The sequence below is a fragment of the Danio rerio genome, chromosome 13 (genome assembly GCF_049306965.1).
Source record: "Danio rerio strain Tuebingen ecotype United States chromosome 13, GRCz12tu, whole genome shotgun sequence".
Taxonomy (NCBI): domain Eukaryota; kingdom Metazoa; phylum Chordata; class Actinopteri; order Cypriniformes; family Danionidae; genus Danio; species Danio rerio.
Window position 1 is genome coordinate 11,923,802 of NC_133188.1, and position 26,904 is coordinate 11,950,705.

Below are 26,904 nucleotides of genomic sequence, written 5' to 3' on the forward strand. Positions count from 1 at the left end.
TTGTTATGAACTCATGTCATAACATGTTGTATGCGTGTGCATTAAGCAGGGTTTTTACTTTTTGCCAGCTTGCTGTTGCCTCTCCTGTTCCTGGACTCCATCCACAGCTTGATGGAAATCAAACACTGGAGGCAGGAGAGTGTATAGATTACAGTGAGCACTAGTGTGCTGGAGCCAAAGAAAGCAGATCACCATCACAACACTCGTGTTGACTACAACGCCTCCGGCTGAGAGTCTACAGTTACAACCGTACACTAAAGGAACGATCATTCAGACAAACGCCATTCATCTCAATGGATTCAGATACGCTGCTCATTTAGGTTTTAAAGAGTCTTTAATTGTGTGATATTAGAGAATGGCACGGTTCTACCAAAAACTAAACAAAACAAGCACAAAAAACAGGGAAGTAAAAAATGCATTGATGCATCAATCAACATTTCAATGCTTTAATTAGACAATGCAGATCTTGAAGAAAATCCCAGTGCTTGAAAGACATTAAATGAAAATGAACACCTTGTTTTTTGCCTCTTAGAAACGATGCACAGATCAAACTACTAGTCAGAAATTATATGTTTACATACTAGAGAAGGAGCTGGAGTTTAGTCAGCAAACAAGTGTCTTATATACAAAACAAGACACACATATGGCAGCATACCTGTTTTACAAATATTCTGAGTATGTACAAGTTCTACCAAAAAAACAAACCTTACCCGAATGGGTCACACTTTACAATAAGGTTTCATGTAATCCAGGCTCATTCTAATTACGTACCCCTGTATACATTTCTGGAGAGTGCCAAATGCGTCCCAGGAGCTACGTTTTTGGCAGTTTTTGTTTTCACGAATCCACCAGAGGTTGCTATGTATGCTTTTTCAGATGTCAAATTTCTCTTGCGAGTGGCATTTGCGCCTGCTGTTCTTGCGTAAATCTACCAGAGGTCGCTGACAACTGACTTACAGACCATTCAAGTGACCCACCCTCGTTCTTCCCTAAACCCAACGATAGTGTTCTCAAAAGCATCGACTGACTCGCCCACCCACTTCCCTAAACCTAACCGACATTGATTTCAAAAGCAATCCACAAAAAGAAAAGCCCTTGTGGCAGCCTGATTTTTACCACGTTTTCTGATTTTACCACATTCTCACCCTGTTATTTACTTGTTAATGTTATTTTTTAGCTTTTGTTTTTGTTTTACCTGCTTTCTGAAACCATTATACGCTGGACTCGAACCCCATCATTGTGGTCAACTCCTCTCTGCGTCCACTTATGTATGTTTCGAGCTACCGGACAAACTGGTAACAGCGGAAAAGCTGTCCATACAAAGGTAAGCAGTCAGCTAGTGAGCGCGAAAAGCAACAGCGTCATACGGACCTTTTGCATTCATTTTAAAGATGAAATTCAGCCCCGCGTTCCTTTGGCTACATAATTCGCAGTCTCCAAAAATGTATATGGGTTTAGATTTTCAGAATGAGCCAATGTTGGTTTCATTAGTTAATGTATTTACTAACATGAACTAATAATAAAAAAGAATTGTACAGCAGTTATTAATCATAGTTCAGTATTTACTAATGCATTATTAACATTCAAATTCATGCTCATTAACATTGGTTAATTCACCACAGATAAACATAAAATAACAATAAATAACTTTATTTCCATTAACTAACATGAACCAATACTGTAATGAATGTATTCATCAGTGTATGTTCATGTAGGTAAATACATTAACAAATACAACCTTATTGTAAAGTGTTACCCCAGAATGCAGAAGTATCAATACAATGTCTTGCAAGCACTGTAATAATGTCCACTCTATTATGTGTGTATAGTATTCAATTTAAAGGCTTATTAGGTTAACTAGGCAAGTTAGTGGATAACAGTGGTTTGTTCTGTAGCCAAATGGGGAAAGAAAATTCTCAAGGTGGCTAAACATATTGACTGAAATAATTTTAAAAACTGCTTTTATTCCAGCCAAACTAAAAATATTTTTGGATTATTTTTTTCCAGAAGAAAAAATATAGGACATACTGTGAAAATATCCTTGCTCTGATAAACATCACCTGGGAAGTATTTGAAAAGAATAAGAGAAGCCTCTTTAACCGCTATACACACCTATATACCCCTTTCTGTAATTTAAATCATGCTGTTTTTGTTTTGATACATTTTTACTATGATTTATAGCATTGATTGTTCCAAGATGGCAGTTGCATTTAAAGCAACCCAGGCTCATTCTGAAAACGTAGCCCCGCAGACATTTCTGGAGACCGCGAAATACGTCCCGGGAGGTACTTATTTGCAGTTTTTGTTTTCGCGAATCAGCAAGAGGCTGCTGTGTGCGCTTTTCGAACACCTCTCGTGAGCATTCTCGCGTAAAAAGCCGCCGGAGGCCGCTGTCGAGCGACCGTCTGTCCGACTGACTGACTGAACGGCTGACTGGGCGGCCGGCCAATCGGCCGACCCAGCAACCCTCCTTCTTCTTCCCTAAACCCAAGCAACGATTTACAAAAGCCGTCCAGAAAAAGAAAAGCTCTCATCCGATTTTGAACGCGTTTTCAGATTTCACCGCATTCTCACCTCATTCACTTTTTGTCTTACCTGATTTCTGGAACTGTTCTACCCAGGACTCGAACCCGGTCATCGCAGCAGCCGGCTCCTCCTTCTCCGGACCTCCGCTCCGCCGACATAACATAACGAGCTAACCGGACAAACTGGTCGCGGCGGGAAAACCCTCCACACGAAGGTGAGCTGTCAGCCCAGCCAGCGTGTGCGAAGAGGAGCGGCGTCACACCGCCCTGTAGCGTTTGCTTGAAAAAACTAAATGCGGCCATTCGTACCTCCAGCCACGTAAATCGCAGTCTCCAGAAACGTCTGTGGGGCTACGTTTTCAGAATGAGTTTGGGTTGATTTAAAGTGGTTAAATGTGGCTTCTACATATATTAAACATGTCTATGAACCAAACAAACTCTTGAACTTTAATCTTCTGAAACATCTCACAATCCAGAACCCCAATGTGTGAACTTTTGTATGTATTTGATGTTGGTATCATTTAGCAAGAAATATAATCAAATCAAACTCTTTACACCCCAACAAAGCCAACATTTCTGTTTGTAGCTAGCTATGAATGCAATTTTGCAATATAGTGGTGTTTATTTGTCGCGGGAGCTTACCGATGTGTGCTCGATCAGAGATGATGAGTCGGCTCTCCCAGCCTTCAAGACCTGTGAACAAACCCAGAGTTAAACTACTGTCAAAGCTCACTCACACATAAAGTTACAGAGAGTTATTGCACATAAGCAAGATAAAGGATTCAACTGGGACTTTCAAGCTATGCTGGATGATTTTAGCACTGACTCGGTTGCACAAAAACAGGCTAAATTAAGTTACTACAGAGATGTATTTTTTGCAAAGCAGAGCTTTCTCCAGGATAACAACCAAGCTAACATTAATCCCAGTGATTAATTTGTTAGTTTCACTGTCAATGCTACTAGAAATAAATGGTTTACAGTCACTCCATGTTCTAAGCCGTTTACATAGACTTTCCAACCATTAGAACTAAAAAATATGTTAAAATGTATTAGCAATAATTGTATGTATATATGCTCATACAGTATATGGTCTTATTCTGTAAAGCGGAGAGATATATTAAAACCAGTTAGAAAAATGATTATATTACTAATAAAAAACAAAGAAAACAATTAGAGGTTAAAGAGTAGATAAATGATGATTAAATATTAGATAAAATAAACTAAACAGATTAAATACAAATATTAAAATAATGGGTGTTTGCAATTAATATTCTTCATAAATTAAGTGAGTAACATGAACGTCCACTGGTCCTATTTAAGGCAACATGAACAACTGCTAATTTGCTAATATGTTTCACCTCCTCATAAGTCTCTGGAAGAAAGTAATGGGAGTTTCCAGGTCTGTGTTTAAGAGGGGTGTTTTTTAACTCGTCACCTGACTGGCTCACATCAGGTTTTATCCACATTTGAATCATTGATTCTTTGATCGATCCCATGGTCTGAGGAATAATGTAGTAGACATGCACTTATCCTGCATGTCTACTACTACTTATCCTATTCTGTGTGGAGTTTGCATGTTCTCCCCATGTTAGTGTGGGTACAGACATGTGGTACAGGAGGTGAATTGAATAAACTTAAGTTGGCCATAGTTGGAAGGGCATCCGCGGTTTAAAACATATGCCAAAATAGTTAGTAGTTCATTCCGCTGTGGTGACCTCTGAAATAGAAACTAAGCCGAAGGAAAATGAATAACGGTTACCATTTTTTGTGATTCAAAATTGTTTTCCGTTTATTTACATTTTTAATTTGCATTATGGGGCCTTTTCTCTACTCTGTCGACTTTTGATGTTAAGAATCTACAGTTTAACAGGCACTTTTATTAACATTTTAGTTTGAAATAAGTTTGAAATAATATAATGTATAAGAAATTATTATATATTATTATATTATATATTTAAGTCTGGAAAATAACAGAAAATCTACTGGGCTTTTTGTATGATAATATACAACACCAACATTATTAAAAATGTTAAATAAGACACTTTTTTAATCTTTTCAAGGTTAAGAATTGTTGTAAGGAAGATCAAGGTTCCATAATGCAATTTAAAAGCATAAACAAATGGGGGGAAAAAACCTTGAATCACAAAATCTGAAAAACTGCTCATTTACAAATATTTTTTACAGTGTGGATCTGCAAACTTGCAGAACGCACTGATTTAACTAGGTTAAGCTGCACTTTTTCTGTTATCCTGGCCTTCCTAATTCTACTTTTGTGCATTAACCCTATGGAGAACAAACAGTTAAACACAAACCTTTTCCTTTCCGCACATTCTTCTCAGCCTCCTCGAAGAGTCCCGGCAGGTGAATGACTACACCATTACCTGCAATCAGAATAGAATAGAAGGCTTTCACATGACATCACATTCAACCTGGATACAAAGCGCTTTTAACCTTGAAGCGTTAAATAATGTTGTGCTAGAATGTTACAGTGAGGCGTTTAGAAACTGACAACTCGTGTCATTAATATTAATGAACTTTGTACTGTGACAGAAACTTGTTTCTCATGTCACACTGTGTTCAGTTTCAGTGGCGACAGATGCACAGATGGGCATATATTGTACAATCAACACGATTAACTTCATTAATATGCAAAGAAAAACATTCAAAGGAATACTGCAATCAAAAACTAACACTTTTACTTTTATTTACTCTCCCTCAGGCCATCCAAGATGTCACTGAACTGTGGTCCTTGGTAATTAATGAAATGCAAAAGTCAATAGTTACTGGCACTTTGTGAGTCAAAAATCACATACAGGCAAAAAAATAAATACATGAACAACTGATAATAGATTGAGCATCTTATGAAGCAAAATGACCAGTCTGTGCAAGTAACTGAATATTATTTACAACTTTTCTCCACAGCCTCTAAAAACAAACAGAAAAGTTAAATAATCTTCAGTTTCCAATCATTTCACTTCATAAGACCAGCTCATTTGAATGTTATCAGTAGATTAAATGGGTGTAATCAGTGGTTATCAGCTGATAGATATGGGCCAGTAGGGGCATTCTGCGCCTACTAGTAGGATCAAAAGGTTGTTACCATCCATCAACATGATTAATCAGCTACAGATTACATATGGCGGTGGCCAGAAGTTTTATATCATTTATTAAATTTCCCATTATTCATTCATTCATTTTCTTTTCGGCTTAGTCCCTTTATTAATCTGGGGTCGCCACAACGAAATGAACCGCCAACTTATCCAGAATATGTTTTTATGCAGCGGATGCCCTTCCAGCCGCAACCCATTTCTAGGAAACATTCATACACCTTCATTCACACTCATACACTATGAACAATTTAGCCTACCCAATTCAACTGTACCGCATGTCTTTGGACTGTAGGGGAAACTGGAGCACCCGGCGGAAACCCACGCGAAGGCAGGGAGAACATGCAAACTCCACACAAAAATGCCAACTGACCCAGCCGAGGCTGGAACCAGCAACCTTCTGGCTGTGAGGAGACAGCACTACCTACAGCGCCGCTGCGTCGCCCATTCAATTTCCCCACTCGCCCATTCAATTTTTATTTAATTAACGTCTACCCCAACCCTAAACCCACCCGTCACAGTAATGTAAAAACATATCTGAATCTGAAGTCTTCTCTATTAGTATAGCTGACTAAACATGTGGATGGATGATAACAGCCTACTAGTAGGCTCAGAAGGCCCCTAGTGGCCCATATCTATCAATTGATAACCACTGAAAACACCCATTAAATCAAGTGAAAACATTTAAAGTGGGTGATAAGACCGCAATTTCTTATCATGAGCCTCTTTTTAAAAATAATGTATTATATATGATGGCCTGAGTAAAAAAATAAAAAAGGAAACTTCTGAGAGAACTAGTAAAGGCATAGATTGTTTGGAAGTACTGTCCAAAAACCTGATCAAAAAGTCATAATAACGTTTAATAATAAGAAATTCTGAAGAATGCTATAGCAACCGAACAGATTTTATTCCCAGTGACTTTCAGTTTATAAACAAAAAGTGTTTTCCACCATACTTCAAAATATAATATAATGTGACTCATTATTGATGTGTGCCCCTGTATACATTTCTGGAGAGCGCTAAATACGTCCCAGGAGCTACATATCTTTGCTGTTTTTGTTTTTGCAAATCCACCAGAGGCTGCTGTGTAAGCTTTTTTTTGCTTTTTCCTCAATTTTCTCTCACCAGTGCCATTCGCACATGCTGTTCTTGCATAAATCCACCAGAGGCCACTCTGTATGCTTTTTAAGATTTAAAATTTCTTTCACAAGTGCCATTCACGACTGCTGTTCTCGCCTAAATCCACCAGAGGCTGCTGACTCCCCCCTCATCCACCCCCTTCCCTAAACCCAACCAACAGAGATTTCAAAATTAATCCAGAAAAAAAAGGCCTCATCGTAGCCTGATTTTTACCAGGTTTTCAGATCTTACCATATTCTTACCATGTTATTTACTTGTTTTTGTTATTTTTTGTTTTGCCTGCTTCAAACCCAGTCATCATGGTCAACTCCTCGAACGTGGTGAGCTACTGGGCAAACTGGTAACAGTGAAAAAAGTCGTCCACGTGAAGGTAAGCGCTCAGCCGAAGCACAAAAACAAAAAGAAGCCCTCAGAGTCGTCATATCTCCCTGTAGCGTTTGTTTTAAAGATAAAATGCAGCCATAGGTAGCTCTGGCTACATAATTCATGCTCTCCAGAAACCTATACGGGGGTACATTTTCACAATAAGCCTGTGTTGGTAGAAGGAAATGCAAACAAGTTTGGAACAACCAAATTCTAGAATTATCATGCTGACCAATTAAAAATAAGTTTAAATATGGAAAATACATTTTAACTGTTTAAACATGTATGCTGAATTTCATTAAAGTTGCTTTTCCACTGTGCGGTGCAGTTTGACTTTGTATACTTCAGTTTGATTTTACTCAGCTCATAGTTTGCATTTCCATTGCCGTTTAGCACAATATAAACAAGTGTGCAAAACAAACCAATCTACAACACAGAGGCAATGGATGCTAACGATGGAAAGGTGTTCATGAGCAGTGGCTGCAGCTGACTTTTTAAGTATAGCATTTGGTGTCTATTTAAATATAGCTTGGTGTCTCGTGTAACAAATCCAATGACGCTGGTAGTGTCCGTTATCTCGGACCAACTGGTGATGAGCAGTGTGTACACCTCACATTTTGGCAACACTACAGCTCTCTTGGAACCTAACCCATGGTAGCACAAAAAAAGTACCAGGAACAAGGGCTGACAAATTAATCAAACATGATTGCGCAAAGCTGGGATCATGTACATCTTGTTTCATGTACATCTTGTCAAGGAAGCACAGTGTGATCTGTAGCAAATCTCCTCCGAAGGCCAGAGGGTGCTCTCACAATAACTCCAAATGCCCACAAAGAAACCCAGGAAATGCCCTTAGTGGTTGTTGAGTAAACAGAAAATTTACTGATTTCATTGATTCAACATGACTAATAAACACAGACTCACCACTATAGAATCAAGTTATGAGTTTGTGTTTGTTACATGTTATATGTGCTAAATTACTCTTCAGCATTTACTACACAGAGACAGAACCGTAGTTTACTGGGAAGCAACACTATTATCGCAGGATATTTCAACCAAATTTTATGTAGCTTGTTGTGAACTGTTAACTGTAAACTTATAGTAGACACATGTATTGGAGGTTTATTGAACTGGCTTTACTGACAAAATGCACATGAAAATCACCTTTGATTAAATGCCTTGGCCTACTAGGGACAGAAGGCAGTTGAAATTCCCCAAAAGTATGATGTACTGAAATGAACAGTGGCATACCATGCAGTAAAATAGTGCCTCTATCAAGACACCAGGGGGCTCATGTATCAACGCTGCGTACGCACAAAAACTTTGTGTACGCCAGGTTTCACGCTCAGAATCAGTCATGTTTGGATTTACTAACGATGAACTGAACGTGGGAATGTGCGCAGCTCCACGCCAGCTTTATGGCTGGCGTACGCACATTTTTTGTGCGTGTCTGTTTTATTTCCATTGGCGACTCCTAGAGGCAGTTGTGTTAAATTCCTCTCTACAAAGTGTCTGAGCCTTGCAGTGGCAGCTGTATGAGACGGGTTCATCTAGCAGGTATATAAGGTTTCCATACCATACAGTTGACCAGCTAAACATTAAAGCACAATTTGCAGCGGTCTCCTGTTTTCCCAATGCAATCTGAGCTATCTACTGCACGCACATTGCTATAAAGACACTATCTGAACATGAATTTGCATACGTGAATCAGAAACATTTCCATTTAATAAATGTGCAAATAAAATATGTTGCACAAACTTATTAATGATTCCTACTTGTCTTTCTCGTGATAAATAGGGAAAAAAGAAGTAAGAGCTGGATTCGAACCGAGTTCATGCTCGAACGTGTCAAAACATGTTGTCATGCGTCTTACGAGCTGCGCCACTGAGACTATTAAGGGTACTACAACAGTTTACACCTATAAACCACACTATTTCTTTTTTAAATCTACTCAGTGTGATGTTCAAACCCAACTGTGTTAACCGCATCAGATAAACTCTCCCCACTCTATTTTTTTCTTTTGTTGTTAATTCCGGAGAACAAACTTGCAAATAACACCGCTTTTCTCCGGTCTACCTCCGAAAGCAGCACCTCCAATTCACATTCTGTTCAAAGTTTCTCTTTTTGCTTGCTTTTGCCATTGCTTTTTCGTTGGGTTTTGCCAAAGTATAGTCATTAGCATATTCATACGGGGGAGGAGGCCGTGAGGAGTTTTGTGCTCGTGCATGTTGCGCTCAGTTTCACGTTCGTTCGGATGTTTAAAAGAATATGCGTGAGATTCGGCGTACGCAGTGTTTCATACATCTGAATTTTTTTCTGCGTACGCACATTTACAGCTTTGTGCGTACGCAATGTTTTAGTATGATTTTCACGCAAGTCTTCGTACATGAGGCCCCTGAACAGTATGAACAAACTTTACATAAGCCACGCAAATTTAGCTACTTCACAAATGCACAGGCCTTGATTGATTGATTGATTGATTAATTAATTAATTGATTAATTGATTAATTGATTGATTGATTGATTGATTGATTGATTGATTGATTGATTGATTGATTGATTGATTGATTGATTGATTGATTGATTGATTGATTGATTGATTGATCGATTGATTTATTTATTTGCAGCAATTAGTTTGTCCACAATTTGGCAGTAATGCCCCTGGGATGCCAATCCACAGCCTTAGCCTGTTGATCTATGTTAAGGTTTTACTGAAATGATGGGTATGTATGTACAAATAAACACAATATAGGCTCATTCTAAAAAAGTAGTACTATATATATGTTTCTGGAGACCACAAATTATGTAGCAATTATGTAGCCAGAAGTACATACAGTATGGTCTTAATTTTTTTAAACAAATGCTACGGGGCAATTTTACTCCATTCCTTTTCGCGCTTACCAGCTGACCGCTTATCTCCGTATGAACCGCTTTCACGATGTAACCAGTTTGTCCTGTTAGTTCGACATGTGCGTCAGTGGACTTGAGACACAGAGAGGAGTTGAACACTATGACAGGGTTCGAGGCCGGTGGAAAATGATTCCAGAAAGCAGGTAAGACAAAAACAGAATCCAAGTAAATAACAGGGTGAGAAATGTGGTAAAATATGAAAACATTGTAAAAATCTGATGAGGGCTTTTCTTTTTCTGGATTGCTTTTGAAATTTGTTGGTTGGGTTTAGGGAAATGGGTGGGCGGGTCAATCGATAAAACTGCATGGGTTTAGAGAAGCAGGAGGGCGAGTCAGTCAGTCATTCACCAGTCAAATGAGGTGTTTATGTGAGAACAGCAGGCGTGAATGGTACTCTCGAGAAAAATGTGAAATCTCAAAAAGCATACACAGCAGCCTCTCATGGATTCGCGAAAACAAAAACTGCAAAAAAAAAAAAAACATACCTACTAGGACATTTTGCGGTCTCCAGAAATGCATATAGAGGTCTGCTTTCAGAATGAGCCTGGGTTGAACAAACATGTATGAATGCTCCATTGGATTTCATAATTTGCCCGAGTAAATGTATACGGTACACATCATATAATTTTAAAGCTGCTTGTGCTTAGGTAAGAAAAACAGGCATGCTTTAGGTTAAAGTGGTAAAGTGCTCTGTAATATGAACCTCGGGCACTTCCTACAGATCATACTAATCTACAGCACTGCCAAACGAATCAGAAGGCCAAAACACAATGGTGGCCATTAGCAGAATTAGATCTTCGCAAATAAACTGCATAGATTGCACTCAGCTATATTAGTCTGCATAGGCTGGCCAGTGTCCAGACACTCTAAGAGAAAGGTGTGGTGTTGTACTGTAAGCAAGGACCAGCTATCTGCTCAACTGGATATATGCGAGTGTGCACAACTTACCTAAGGCTCTATTTTAAACCTGGTATCAAGATGCATTTTTGCCAGTTCCATCACTAAATGGGGTCTAAAACACTTTGGGCTTTATTATGACGATCCATGCGCAAAGTGTAAAGCGCAGGGCGCAAACGCATTAGGGGCATGTCAGAATCCACTTTTGCTAATATAAGGATGGAAAAATCCGCTTTGCACCGTGGCGCATGGTCTGAAAGGGTTTAGTTTATTTTCTTAATGCGTAATAGGTGGGTTTTGAGGATAAACCATTCAGAGTCTCATCTCCCATTTCCTTTAAGATTCAGTTGCGTCGCGCCATAAGCGCATTTGCTATTTACATGATGGACTTTGTAAGTGAAAAAACTGAACCCTTTATTAGAGAGAAAACAGTTAAACGGAGCATCTACAGCGCGAGAATGAGAGATGAGCCTCCTCATTATTTACTTTGAATTGTTGCGCCTTGCGCCACATTGCACCAGGGGTATGATAGGGCCCATTGAGTCTGTGGTCTAAATGCTTTTGACTTCTATTCGTAATGTGAATGCCTTTGATCATATTGCTTGAGAAGTGTAAACCCCCATGTGGTCGAATGCTTTCAAATGGCCACTAAAGCCACCTACTGACCTAACAATTATATTATATATATTAGGGATGCAACAATACAGTTAGCCCATGGTTCAATACATACCTCAGTTTTCGGTTCGGTTCTCATGACTTTTTCAATCATGATACACACACACATATATATATATATATATATATATATATATATATATATATATATATATATATATATATATATATATATATATATTAGTGCTGTCAATCGATCAAAAAAATTACCTAATTAATCGCACTTCTAAAAAAAATTTAATCGCATTTAAAAGACTGAAACTTGTAATTTTGTCTATTTGAGTGTAAAATTAATGTAAACGCAAGACAAATACTATTTAAATTCAAAATATAATTCATTATAAGAATTTTTTGTTTACATGTAACACAGATTTCTTCATGTAAACAACATACCCACAATAAACCATCAAGATCCTGGCTTGACAGCCATATTTATTACAGAAATAAAAACACAGGCATGTTAATGCCATTTGAATTTCAAAACAATCAATGACAATAAAGAAAACCTTGATTTCCCTGTTAGATTCTAAGTGGACTGCAAAAAAATGCCAAAATACAAATATTGCAAATATGGAAAATTATATTAATAATAATAAAGTATTGAAAATCTGTGCATGCCCTTGAATAGGTTTACCCACTCCCATTCTATAAAAGCACAAAAGCCATATAAAGGAAATATGAGAGTTGACAAATTAAAAAACTACATTTTTTTTATTTATTATTAAAATAAAATTATAATCCACACTGGAAATGTGGGTGCCTGTGTGTTTTGAGGGGGCCTAGAAAATAATGAGCATAACAAAAACTGCCTGCTGACGCACACAGTTAATGTTGATTAATAAAATAAAGATAAATAATAAAAGCAATGTATCAGAGACCCTTAAAAAACATGTTTAACTCAACAATAAAACATCAAACGTAGCTAACAGCTTTTACATTGTCAATCAAATAAACTTAAACAATTAAAAAATGCAACAAATATTAGTTTGGGCAGAACTACAAAACTAAATGTAAAAAAAAGTTGCTTAAGTTGCACACTAGTTTGGTCTTGTATAAATATCATTATATTAACCATATTGTATAAATATTATTGTCACTATAAGCCTACATCATGCTGACGATCAAAAACACTGTCATGATATCTCCTGCGCTTGTCTTCTGACCGAGTGCATCTTAAAATACATGACTGACACTCCTCATAGAGCTTGAGAAGCAGACATTCTTTATAATTTGTAAAATAAAGACTTGCAGGTTCAGGAAACAGCAGGAGGAAGTTGCCGCGGCCGTGGTGCAGATTAAAAGTAAAAAAAAAAGTATATGTGTAAGGACAGATAGGTAACTAGATAGAATAGACAGGAATATATTTATCTGTGCCCCGCGTGAGAAACAGGCGTGACTCTTGCATATTCTGACGAATACACACCTACGTTACACAGAGCCCAACATGGAAGATTGTGATTGGGTCAGCCCAATGTCAATAAAGAAAAGAACCAATGGGCTGCAGATTTTATCACACAGGCGCTCTGTCCGGAAAAGAAACATCTTACTTTCAGAGCGTGACAGCTGGCAGCACCGTCAATCATTGAGGCAGAAAGACATGACAGTCTGCTGAGTGTTTTATGGGCCGATCAGATCATAAGAAGATGATCAGCCCGGCCCAAAAAGTACGTCGAAACAGCGGGAAACTTGCGGGCGTCTGCCCTGGCCACAACTGGGTTAATTGCGTTAATTTTTTTTAACGCGTTAATTATTTCAAATTAATCGCACGCGTTAACGCGTTAATTTTGACAGCGCTAATATATATATATATACACACACACAGTGGGCACAAAAGCAAGTATTGAACACATGACCATTTTTCTCAAAAACATATCTCTAAAGGTGCTGTTGACTTTAAATATTCATGTTGATAACAACCAAAGAAATACTGATATGCAAAGAAAACAATCTAATATAGTTAACAAATTTAGTTATGTGTAATAAACTTTAAATGGCAGTAGGTAAAAGTATTGAACACATGAAGAAAGGAAGCTGTAGAGAGGCAGTGAAAGCCCAGACAGCACCTGAAATCTCTCAGTAGTTATTCAGCAATCCTCTGTCCTTTGTCCTGTAAATTAATATTCGCTGCTTCAGTCTACATTATCTGGATGATGAAGATGAAACCCGGGTAGACATTTCAGCAAGACAATGCTATAAAACATCTCAACATCTCCAGAAACTCTCAAATGGTTTCAGATAAGGAGAATCAAGTTGTGGAATGGCCCAGCCAAATCCAATATAATAAATTGTACTCACACATCATACTGTGCACTGTTTTGAAAGTGGTGTAGAGAGTGGCTAAATAATAGGGAAGGAAGCATCTCTACAAAATTCAAACGCATGCGGTCACAAGAGACATACCTGAATGCATTTTAATACCAGATGGAAAATAATAAAAATAATGTGTTATTATGTACTCACCAATAAAAGCAGTGACCTTAGGGTTGATAATCCCACTGGGTAGAAGGTGGAAATCATATTCAACTGAATCAACCACGACGGTGTGTCCTGCGTTGTTGCCTCCCTACGAGAGAGAAGAACTTTTTAGTGCTTGAGAAATCAAACTCATCAAACAGCTTGCCCCAATCTTATGTTCAAAACCTTCAGAATATTTATTTCATGAAAGATAAAAGATGAGTCTTCTTGTGTTTTTTGTCCAAACAATAGAAATCAATGAGCTCCAATGTAGTGTTTTGATCTCAAAGACAAAATAATAATTTGCACTCATAAACGAAAGTACTGTATGTTTTAGTGAATGAAGTATCCCTTCAGAAAACTCTTTGAGGTTTACTATGATATGGTATCAACATGATTTGACATGCTGTTGCAAAATGGAAAAATTGAAGAATGTAAATCATGCTAATTTCAGTTGTAAGGTATGGATTTAACATTGAACCGCTCTATTACTCAGTTAGACAAGATTCAAGTGGAATCCACAGACTCACATTTACTGCATTAATATTGGAGGGACATTTGTGGAACACACCAAATTTTAAAACGGTAAAATGTATTTCCAAAAAATGTATTTGATACTTTGGGCACACTGGGCATTTTTAATTTAAAATTAAATTAAATTAAATTAAATTAAATTAAATTAAATTAAATTAAATTAAATTAAATTAAATTAAATTAAATTAAATTAAATTAAATTAAATTAAATTAAATTAAATTCAATTCAATTCCCAGTGTAATTAAATTCCCAGTGTACCTAAACTATTAAATTACTTTTGTTAAAGGAAAACACAACACTTTTTACAAGTAACCAAGAATTAAACCAACCCAGGAAAATTGGAAACATGTGCCCAATGCTACATTTTTGAGAACCGACAAATATGCACTCTGTACTTCTTGCTGTTTTTGTTTTCACAAACCACTAGGAGGCACCGTGTACATTTTTGACAATGTCATACATAAACGTAAAATCCATAATGGCAGCTGTGGACATTTCTGGAAATCCTTTTCAAGCCATGAAAGAAGCTGGTCGGCTTCTCGTTGTGCATAATATATGAACTTGATATTGACTGATCCACACACTCCCTTCCCTAAACCCAACCGAGTGTTTTCAAAAGCAAGTATAAAAGCCATTGCGGGCCGTGTGATTCTACCGCAATCTCACATTGCTTCAATGGGTTTTGTTTAACTTGATTTCTGGTCCTTCACCTGACTCAAACCTCAATCCTTTCCACTTCGGTATTTCAAGTCTGATCCTGTTTGTGGTGTGCTACCAAGCAAACCAGTCATGCTGGAAAAGCTGTCCTTACAGAGACAAGCAGTCGGTGGTATCAGCCATAGCATTCGTTTTACACACAAAAAGCAGCCAAATGTACCAGTGAGCACATATTTGTTGGTTCTCAAGAATCTAACCCTGGGCACATTTTCACAATGAGCCTGTGTTGAATTAAACAGTCAAGTTTACCCTTTTAAAATACCCTTTATACTCTTCTTCTGGTGTAATGATAATCAAGGTACTTTACTTCTGTACCATGGATAGTCCCCAGCTAGGTACTAGGTAACAGCACTGCATGATATATTTGCATTCCTTGATTATTACACCATCCATATGCCTTAATGCAGTGGTTCTCAAACTGTGGTACGGTTACCACTAGTGTTACGCGGGCTTCCTTCTAGTGGTACACGGAGAAATCAAATATGTCATATATAGAGTACATGCAAGATATATTTCAAAATTTATCACAAATGATTTATATATGAATATGATGACATATAGCCTATATTAATGAGGCCCAAGCAACATTTCCAGGTTGATGAATAGGCTACTATATGTTAATACTTTACATATAAAAAAGCACATATAATTAAAACGTTGACATTTTATTTTGGCTGTTTGCTGTTGTTTTTTTTTTTACCAGTAAGCACAATACAGTGTTAATGTTCAAACTATTTATAATGTTTAAAGCGGCTGACAATAATAAATATTCTTAATAATAGGAATTATTCTGCCTGGTTTTTGAACTGTGCAGAGCTGTAGGTGCTTAATTAGGCCTACTACGCCACTGTATTTTAATACTGGTCATTATAGTGTTACTTGGAGAGACAATTTTTTTCTGAGGTGGTACTTAATAAAAAAGTTTGAGAACCGCTGCCTTAATACATGATGTAACTACAAAAAAAGTCACACTTTAAACAAGAAAATTACCAAAAAAATGTTTTGACATTTTTGAGAGAGATGCTAATGGTCTATTAAGATACGATGATTTATGCTAAGCTAAGCTAAAAGTGCTCCAAACCCAGAGATTGGATGAATTAAATAAAAAAAATTGTAAAATGCAAAATCTAGGTAACTTGTAATATAGACAATATACCTATATATTTGATATTTCGTAAAATTTGTGTATGTGATTAACTGTGATTAATTCTCCTCAAACTCAAGCTCATGGTGTGAAGTTTTATAGTCTGCAACATAACCTAAAAAAGCTAATTTTACTCATTTAGGGTTGCATTTAGTCATTCTGTTTGATACAAATTCTACCACAGAACGGACAGAACAATACATCAAAAATACATCTGAAATTAATGAATTCCAATATTTATGGCTAAAAGCACATTATTCTTTTACCAACACAAATCTTTTAACTGAAAGAACATGAGTAGATTCTCAGTCACCTGTTCTGTTGTTATATTTCTTTTATTTTCATCTGCTGCCATTCCTGAATTGGCTAATCAATGACGAAGAATGCAAACTGATTGGTTCCTTGTTAACACGTGACTAAAGAGCAGGGAAACTTCAGATTAAAGCACACATTTGACACACCAACTGTTACCATCTTTAAGATTCATCTGGAGTCCTCAACATGTGTCGTTGTTCAGACAGTATGACCTCATGTCACAAAGCGTGCACAATAAATCAGTCTTTAACCCAGCAAGGAACAGGACAGAGTTATTTCTGGACAGTCTCATTTAGTGTGTGTGTGTGTCTGTGTGTGAATGCCTCTCCTTTTTAGATCCATTTACGATGTTCTCATGCCCATGGTGACCAAAAGCGTTGCAGGAGGCACTTTTGGTATACCATTATGGGCTCCTATTACAAGGTTGCTATTGAGTCAAAGAGGACGGGCCCTGAGTGCTGTAATCTAAGATTTAAACTGAAACCTCGCATTGTTCTGATTAGCATATCGACACTGGATTCATGTAATGAAAGTTTTGTAATGAATAATTGGTTCTGTCAGAACCAATACTGGTAATATTTAGGCCCACACGGAATGTGTGCGCTCAGAATTCTGCAGATGTCCGCAGATTTTTAGCCCATCATTAATTCTGTTTATTTACGTATGTAAATGTGTGTTAATCTATATTTATTCATTTTTTAAATTAATTACAGTAATATTATAGACTAATGTGAAAACGTTCATCTGATTTATGTACAATGCCGTTTTTACAGTAGTATTTTCTGTCTTTTAGTAGAGATATTATATAAGAGACTTGCTTTGTTTACCAAATAAAATGAATCTAATTGGATTTGCATTTTAAACATTAAATAAAAGTTAAAAAGATATTATTTTTTATTTCACATATTAAGATTTTACCAAAATTCTCTGCAGAAATAGCAAAAAATGTCCGCAGATTCCTTCTGACCCTAGTAATATTTCATGGCTGTGCACACTTCAATCATGTCATTTGCTAGCACGTAACAATTAATAATAAATAGCAGCGACGAAAAGAAGTAAATATCACTTTAAATTTAAACAACCCAGGCTCATTGTGGATACAGTTCATAGGTCTACATTTTTGGGGTCAGTGAAAAGCATAACTATTGGTACATCTGCTCGCATTTTTTGTTTTTGCAAGTCCACCATGGGCCGCTGTGTGCGCTTTTTGATGATCACAAGTTCCTGTCGCGGGTCCTCTTCCCGTATAAATCCACCAAAGGGCATAACAAACACTCCAGCCGACCAGGCCAGCTTGCTGTCGACTGATGACTGACCAACTGACCGACTGACCCACCCAGCCCCTTTCCTAAACCCAATAGATAGTGTTTTGTTTTCATAAGCAATCTAGAAAAAAAAGCCACCACACGATTTCACCATGTTTATTTATCTATTTATCTATTTTTTGCTTTTGTTTTACCTGGTGTCTGAAACCGTTCTTCGCCAGACTTAACTCCCTGTCATTGTGGTCAACTTCCTTCCACATCCCAAGTTCACCAACGTATGCGGAAACCCACTGGGCAAACTGGTAACACCGGAAAAGCCGTCCGAACGGAGATAATCGGTCAGCTGGTCTCGATAAAATGAACAGAAGCCGTCACCGGCATCATACTGTCCGTAGGATTCATTTTAAAGACAAAATGCAGCCAGACATACCTCTGACAACATAATTTGCGCTCTCCGGAAATGTAGACAGGGGTATGTATCCACAATGAGCTTGTGTTGAATTTAAATTAGTCTTATTTGCAGAAACTCTACATGTAAGTGGAAATACAAATTTATTATTATGTAGACTCAAGTGAAGTAAGTTCCCAGCAGGGGCTGCATAATATATTGTTTCAGCATTGATATCCCAATGTCAAGTCGGATTATTGCTGAACAGGAGCTTGTAGATAAATGGCAAATTGTAACAATTTAAGTTTAGAAATTGCATTTATTTTTTCTGTTACAGTGTACATGCAGGAATCCTAAATGTCATTTCAATATCTTTTTAAGACTTTTTAAAGACCTTCAGCTACAGGCTTCAACCACTGTTTAAACTCATCTTTCTCCAACCAGGAGTACATAAACTTACATTTTCCCATTTTGCTGTCTGTTTTGCTATATGGTTTCGCTACATGTGGAATGCATCACATAACCTTCAAGCGATAGTCGCGAATTACGTGACATCACCCGAATGGAGGAGCCTGGCTGGATGCACCCCAGTTCGTGTGAATTGAGCACGCCTTTAATATTAAGGGGAAAATAAATGTATTTATGCTTTTTTGGAGTAAAACACTTTGGACAATGCTTACACAAAATCTAAGACTTCGTAAAAACACAATTAAGACTTTTAAACACCTTTTAAGGGCCTTTATTTTCTCACAATTGATTTATCAACTTTTAATTCAGGCATTCAGGCACAAGAAACATGTATTTGTAGCTTTAACGATGATGAATTAAATTTCATTTTTATAGTAAAGACTGCCAAGTTTCCTTTTAGATTTTGAAATACTTGTGTTCAACTGTCATTAAGACTCAACATATTTTCCCCCCTAAAAAGTTTAAAGTCAATTATAATAATTTACGCAATTTATAAAATCCCCCCCACCATTCTGAAATAGTGAATTCTCCACTAAGAGTTATTCAATTCATGTGGTGAAGTATATTTCATATTTCAATGTATATTGCTGAAAAGCAAAATATTGCAAAGTCAATTTTTTAAATCATGCAGTCATAAGCTTTTCAAATGAAATGGTACAAGGCAATCTGTAACTTGTTTAAATATGTGCATATAATTATTTATATATAATTAGTAGACACTAATTGTGGTGGTGCCTGTACAGACATTCTACTGGCTATAAGTACCTTTTTAAGCACGTTTACTGTAAAAAAAAAAATCTTGAGGCTTGTAAATTTCATTAAAAAAATGTATGTGGTCATTAAAAATAATGTGCACAATTTCTTTAAAAAAATTTATATTCTAGATTTATTATAAAATATTGAGAAGATTTTGCTAATAAAATCAAGAGATAAACTTTACTTATTTTTTAAGCAAACTAGTGCAATTATTAGAGAAGCCAATTAATTTGAGAAGCCAATAAAGCTAATAAAATTAAGGAAAGATGGCTTCATGTTTATCATTCATTCATTTTCTTTTCGGCTTAGTCCCTTTATTAATCTGGGGTCACCACAACGAAATGAACTGCCAACTTATCCAGCACATGCTTTACGCAGCGGATGCCCTTACAGATGCAACCCATCACTGGGAAACACCCATACACATTCACACACATACACATAATAACTCTAAACACGAGCAAACTGATTTAATTTCAATACTGAGTTTTTATAATTAATTAACCGATTTGTTTTCATTATTTTTTATGCATTCCTTTATTTTATTTTGTCTTTATTTTTGGATTTACTTCTTGTCTTGTTGTGTTTTGTGTCTATTTATTTTTTGTCTAATGTAATTTTGTAGATTTTATTTTTTTAATCATTTTAATTTTCATATACACTGAATGAAAATAATAAAGATAAAACATTCTTCCTTAACTAATCATACCTGGCTCAAAAAAAGAAGAAAACACAGTGTTAAAAGCTGAATTAACATTGGTTTTTACTTGGAGACAACTGGGACTCAATGTACCTGAAAAAAAGTCAAAGCTGCAGTTCTTTTTTTGGACAAGTAATTACATAATTTGATTTATTTTTAATGGATTCTGTCAATGTAATGAAATTTTTCGCTTATACAGCTTGTACACCTCACCTTGTACATGAATTTGCTCAATGCTATCAGCAATGGCGTAAAAATAAATCTACTCTAGTTTTCTAAGTCACAAGAAAAACACTATGCTCTGTACAGTCATGGTTGATAAGAAATAAGGCAATGTAAGAGTGTTGTGTGTTTGACTGTTGTTATCTTTTGTCATGGCACTTTGGAGAACCTGCTCTGACAGTTTTTCAATGGTTTGTAGAAGGCCCTGAAAAGGTGTGAATTATGATTTCAAAGCTAGCTAGCCTCTGAAAGGCAAGATGTAATACTATAACAGTAAAACGTCTTAATTTATAGCTCACATTATTTCCAAATGGGGCCATTAAAATAAAGCAAAAACGTTTGGTTCAATTTAGAGATAAATATAAAAGGGCATAGTCATAACTGAAGTCAATAACATGAAACCTTTCTTTCATACAATGTTTGTCACATTTGCTCTCATGACTGTCTCTGGAGCTCTGTTGGATCAGGGCCAGTGCTCCAAACCTAGCAGGCTAAAAGTGGCTGAAGAGAGTGTTCTGCTTCACTGACTGAACAAGGGCTGAATATGTAAAACTGTTGCCACCTTCTCACCAGCAATGACACGCAGTACACAAGGTGGTCCATCAAAATTAAAACATGTAGTTTAAAGGAACACTCCACTTTCTTTTTGAAAATAGGTTCATTTTACAAGTTAAGCAAGAGTTAAACTGTTGAGTTTTACCATTTATTTAGTCAATAACCAGGTCTGGAGAGAGCATTTTAGCATTGCAAAAATCATTGTATAGGATTAGACCATTAGCTTCTAGCTCAGAAAAATGAGCAAAGAGTTTTGATAATTTTCCTATTTATAGCCTGACCCATCTGATGTTACATTGTGTACTAAAACCCAGGGAAAATGAAAAGTTTATATTTTCTAGGTCGAAATGTCTAAGAAAGAACACATTCTGGATGGGCTGGTAACATTTTTTATCCACACATCATGTAATGTTTCAATGTTGTTTCCAGAACAATCACACAAAGCAGTGAAACAGCACCATCAATTCTTTTTCTGTCTTGTCTCTGTGATGTACAGCAACCCACCGTCATTCATGACTTCTGAAATTCGCTTTGTGTTTGCGTAAAGTTGAATTTATGTCAGCTGCAGACACCCACATGCTGTCACCAAGTGTCACTCCTGCCGGAAATGATCAGCTATTTACTAAAAGCAGCAGCGCTAATGTCTGCTAATATAGTCTAAAAATATATTTTTTTAAACTGCTACAAATTTATTTAAAAAAAAAAAAAGCAAAAACACCAAAAATCTAAATTTGCTGACAATCATTAGTCGCCCTTTCAATTTTTTCCCCCCTTTTTTTAATATTTCCCAAATGATAATTAACAGAGCAAGGAAATGTTCACAGTATGTCTGATAATGTTTTTTCTTCTGGAGAAAGTCTTATTGTCTTAGTTATATAAGTTATATCTATAGTCTTATAGTTTTATTTTGGGATATGAGGGTAATTCACAAGATAATAAAGACTTATAACTTTTTTTGGAAAGAATTCAAAATTTTTACACTGGTTGTGATAATTTTGTAGGGGAGTGAATCCACATTTAAACTAACAAACAAATCACAAACATAAATTAATAAAGTAAAGGAAAGATACTTGCTTTATGGTTTAATGGAGAGTCTAACAGTATTAAAAAGTACAAAGATTTAATAATCAAATGTAAAATAACACTTTATGCAGTCGTAAACATTCGAAGTGGATCAAAGTTGTCCTCAACAACACCCATTCCTGTCGAAAGACAATTTTGAAAAACTTTTTTCTTCAAATCTTGACAACTACTATACTCTTCATTATAGGAATATTTAAATAGAATTAAGCAAAGATTTGTTTCAAAACTATTTCTAAATTCAGTTCTAATTTCTAGCAAACGAATAAATTAACAATTATAACGAAGTGTGTTGTAAAAGTTATATCCAAACACACGTATTCTTATGCCCCATATGGTGATGCATACGTCTTCAAAACCCGACAGGTGGACAACTCTAAACTTGTTTTTATTAAAACAAATAATAATATGCATAATAATAACATCATCGATGCTGAAACCATAATTTGCGCAGCCCTACTAATAATAATCGCTAAGTACTCCCTATTATCAAATATTTGGGACTTGACTGGTTAACACTGGGTTGAAAAACAGCAGATATATCAGCAAGCAACACACTTGCACTCTCTGTTAAGCAAGCAGCTGAACATGACACATTTAACATGCCTGACCACCGCAATCAACAGATCTCCACAGAGACTATATTATCAAGAAGAGCCCAGGGATTTAGACATGCCTGACATTTATGGCCAGGATACTTTAAGACCATTAAATTAAAAGAATATACTACCAGATATATTGTCCGAAACTAATTAGAACCTTTGATTACTAAGTAAACACACAGCAAACTCCAATGACTACATGGCTTATCTGTTATTCCAACAGATGGCCTTTCATTCTTGTCAGAATTGGTGTTTACGGTGGCACATCAAAAAAGAAATAGGATCCCAGAAGTACAGCTTAACTAAAGGATAAACACTCCTATAGATTATAGGCTTGTTTAATCTCCAAACACTTGTCAGCGAATCACAAAAAGGTACAATGCATAATGTCTGTTCAGCGAGCGTCGTGTTGGATCCTCTGGTTTCCAGACCAACATATCGGATTTATGTGACATGGAACAGCACGGCCTTTTTTCCATTCCATCTGCCCGTAAGGAAAACCATTGAGACTGCTGAGTGCAGTGTTTTTATAAAAAGACCACCACACTATCTGCTTTCCATCCGTTTCCACAGAACACACTTGACAATTCGCACAGTGCAGCATCGAGTGCCTTATTTAAAAGCTGTCACAACCTTGGCTGAATACAAACTTCTTATAGGAGAGAATCCCTGCAATGTGAACCTGTTATCAATACCATGCATAGTGACAGGGGGGATTAAAGAGGCCTGCTAGCACTGTGCAGCAATGTGCTTTCTAGTATAACACAAGCAATGGTGCAAGCATACTAAACACTTTGCACATTAATTATCATTTTTGGGCGGGTTTAAACATTATCCCCCAGTTTCCAAGACAAGGCTTGAGGCTATTACTAGACTAAACTGCATGTATTAGTTGTTTTAAGTAAAAATAACTTGTAGTGATAGATAATTTATAACTTGTAGTGATTAGGTAATTTAGTGCAGGCCTAGTCCAGGCTTAAGCTATAAGCACTGTTTTTAAAATCGGCCCTAAGACATTATGAGTTTTAGATATATAAAACATTTGAAATCAACAAGCTAACATTAAGAATAAATGCTAATATTCATATATAAATATCAACAAATACATAAATATATCTACAAACACACACGTGTAATCATGTAGCAAGTAATTACATTGTATGTACTGTGTTTATGTGTGCATGCTGTAATATATATATATATATATATATAAATATATATATATATATATATATATATATATATATATATATATATATATATATATATATATATATTTTTTATATATATATATATATATATATATATATATATATATATATATATATATATATATATATATATATACACAGTTGAAGTCAGAATTATTAGCCCCCCTGAATTATAAGAACGTTCGAGGTTACTAAAGTAACCCTTCGTTCCCCGAGGAGGGGAACGGAAGCACTATAAGTGGATTTGATTGTAAAATCCACGCATTGGGAGGTTCGGTTCAGAAGCTACTCGTCTGAAAGAGTATTGAACGGGCCAATTAAGAATGAATTTGCAGCGCAAGCCTGCGCAGGTGAGCGGCATAAGCAATCAACTGAGTATATAAGCTCACCTGGCGCCAGCAGACGCTATCCTTTTTAAGCTGAAGAGACTTTCAACAGCTAAGGGACAGTCATTATGGCGACGGAGTATAGTGCTTCCGTTCCCCTCCTCGGGGAACGAAGGGTTACTTTAGTAACCTCGAACGTTCCCCTTCGGGGGGAACTTCAGCACTATAAGTGGATTTGATTGTAAAATCCACGCATTGGGAGCCCATTGAAAGCGCCATAATGACTGCACCTTACCAACACCCCCGATGAGGAGATAGTCAAGCAAGCGTGACGCACCCACATCATGGGGGGCGCGGTCCTCCAACGTGTCTCTGGCCCTAATTTATCCTACTTCAACAGAAGTTTTACGGATTTATATATATTTTTTTGGGAAGTCGTGAGCATCTAGATAATTCTAGGAAAATACGACAGTACGTTGGGAAGCGTGCAATCCCGATAGGGAGGACGCTGCGGAGGCCATCCGTTACCCAAGGGGGGATAGATGGCAGATTTTACATATGGACTAGCCCTAAAAAGGGGGAGTACGCATAGCAAAAGAGTGGTTAGCGGGGAGGGAAGACACGGGTCCGCCCAGGGGGGGACTTAACCGTGGCGGAATAAGCATATGGGATCGCCTAGTGGGGATCAGCATAGCAGGCACCTTTACCCAAAACGCGGGCTGACCAGCGGGCAGACCTACAACGTCGTGGGCCAGCAAGTGACTCCTCCGCTGAGTCAGTGCTGGGGGCCACGGAGGAATCTGCAGGGCTCACCTGACGGGGAACTTTACTGACAGATAAAAAGGCGCACGTATCTCCGTGTTAGGGAAAATGGCGCAGCAAGCGTGTTTCAACACCCTACCGAATTGTTTCCTCAATCACCAAGGGTTACCTAATACCCTTGAGGAAACCGGCTCCACTCGCAGATTGTAAAACCTTGCAAATGTGTTGGGTGTCACCCAGCCCGCAGCTCTACAGATGTCTGTTAGAGGGGCGCCGCGTGCGCGCGCTCGAGAGGATGCGAAGCTCCGAGTGGAGTGCGCACGCGCTCTCGGGGGACGCGGCTCATCTCGGCTCTGATAGTGAAAGAAAGGCATCCACAATCTAGTGGGAACTTATTTCGGTACGGCACTTCCCTGCTGCCGACCGCTATAACAGACGAAGAGCTGCTCAGATGATCTAAACTCTGAGTGCGGTCCGGATAATACGCAAAACGCGAACTGGACAATAAGAAGGGCTGGGTCTGCCTCCTCCGAGGGCAGCGCTTGCAGGCTCACTACCTCGTATTAAAACGGAGTGGTAGGAACCTTGGGCACATATCGCGGGCGGGGTCTCAGGACGTGAGAGAAGCCAGCCCAATTACAGGCACGAGTCACTGACCGAAAAATGCCTCCGGGTCCCCGACCCTCTAATCGATATCAACGCGACCAGCAGAGCTGTCTTCAGGGACAGAAAGATACTGAGTCGAGGATCGAAGGGATCTGACGCGGCTTGTGTAGCGAGGGCGAGATCCTAAGAGGGCATGAGAGGGGGCGGGGTGGATTAATTCGCTTAACGCCCCTGAGGAACCGGATGATGAGGTTATGCGTTCCCACGGTGCTGCCAGCCACCGCGTTATGAGAGCGGAGATGGCAGCCACGTAACCTTGAGTGTGGAGGGCGACAGCCTGCTCTCCAACTTCTCTCGGCGTAAAGAAAGCACAACGCTGATCTGGCAAATTACGGGGGTCTTCTCAGCGAGAGACACACCATTCAGTGAATAGACTCCACGTCAGGGCATAGGCGCGCTCGGGGAGGGGGCTCTAGCCCGAGTGACGGTAACCACCGCAATCGGAGGTTACCTAAGTCTTCCTCGCGTCTAAAAATCTCTTCAAAGATCGGCGAGGGTGCCAGGTGGTGCCCTGTCCCTGAGAGAGTAGGTGCTCTCTCGAAGGGACTGCCAGGGGAGGGCTATCGCGAGGGAGAGCTCTGACATCCAGGTCCGGTTGAGCCAGAGGGGCGCAACCAGCAACCTGTTCCTCGTCCTCCCTGACCTTGCACAGTAACTGCGCGAGCAGGCTCACTGGGGAAAACGCGTATTTGCGCGTGCCCCGAGGCCAGCTGTAAGCCAGTGCATCCGTGCCGAGAGCACTCGGTCAGGGAAAGAACAACTGGCAATGAGCGATCTCGGGGGAAGCAACAGATCGATCTGGGCTTCCCCGAATCGCGCCCATATCAGCTGAACAGACTCGGGGTGGAGTCTCCATTCTCCAGGACGCAAGGCTGCCGTGAGAGCGCATCGGCTGCACGGTTGAGCTTGCCTGAATATGAATGGCGTGCAGCGATTTCAGCCGCGGATGACTCCAGAGGAGCAGACGGCGGGCGAGCTGAGACATGCGGCGAGAGCGCATACCCCCTATACGGCTGATATACGCCACCGCCGCCGTACTGTCCGTCCTGACCAGCACGTGTTGCCGCTCCAGCACCGGAAAAAAACGGTGGAGAGCGAGGAACACTGCCAACAGCTCCAGG

The 26,904-nt window shown here is 38.1% G+C and overlaps 1 protein-coding gene across 1 annotated transcript in view; it reads right to left on the bottom strand.

Annotated features, from left to right (window-relative positions):
- adss2 (adenylosuccinate synthase 2) overlaps positions 1-26,904 on the bottom strand; it is a 49,300-nt gene that overhangs the window by 15,776 nt on the left and 6,620 nt on the right. The window contains 4 exon segments of the mRNA NM_001017804.1: positions 59-125; positions 3,168-3,218; positions 4,838-4,906; positions 14,078-14,180. Coding sequence (NP_001017804.1) covers positions 59-125; positions 3,168-3,218; positions 4,838-4,906; positions 14,078-14,180 — 290 coding nt within the window.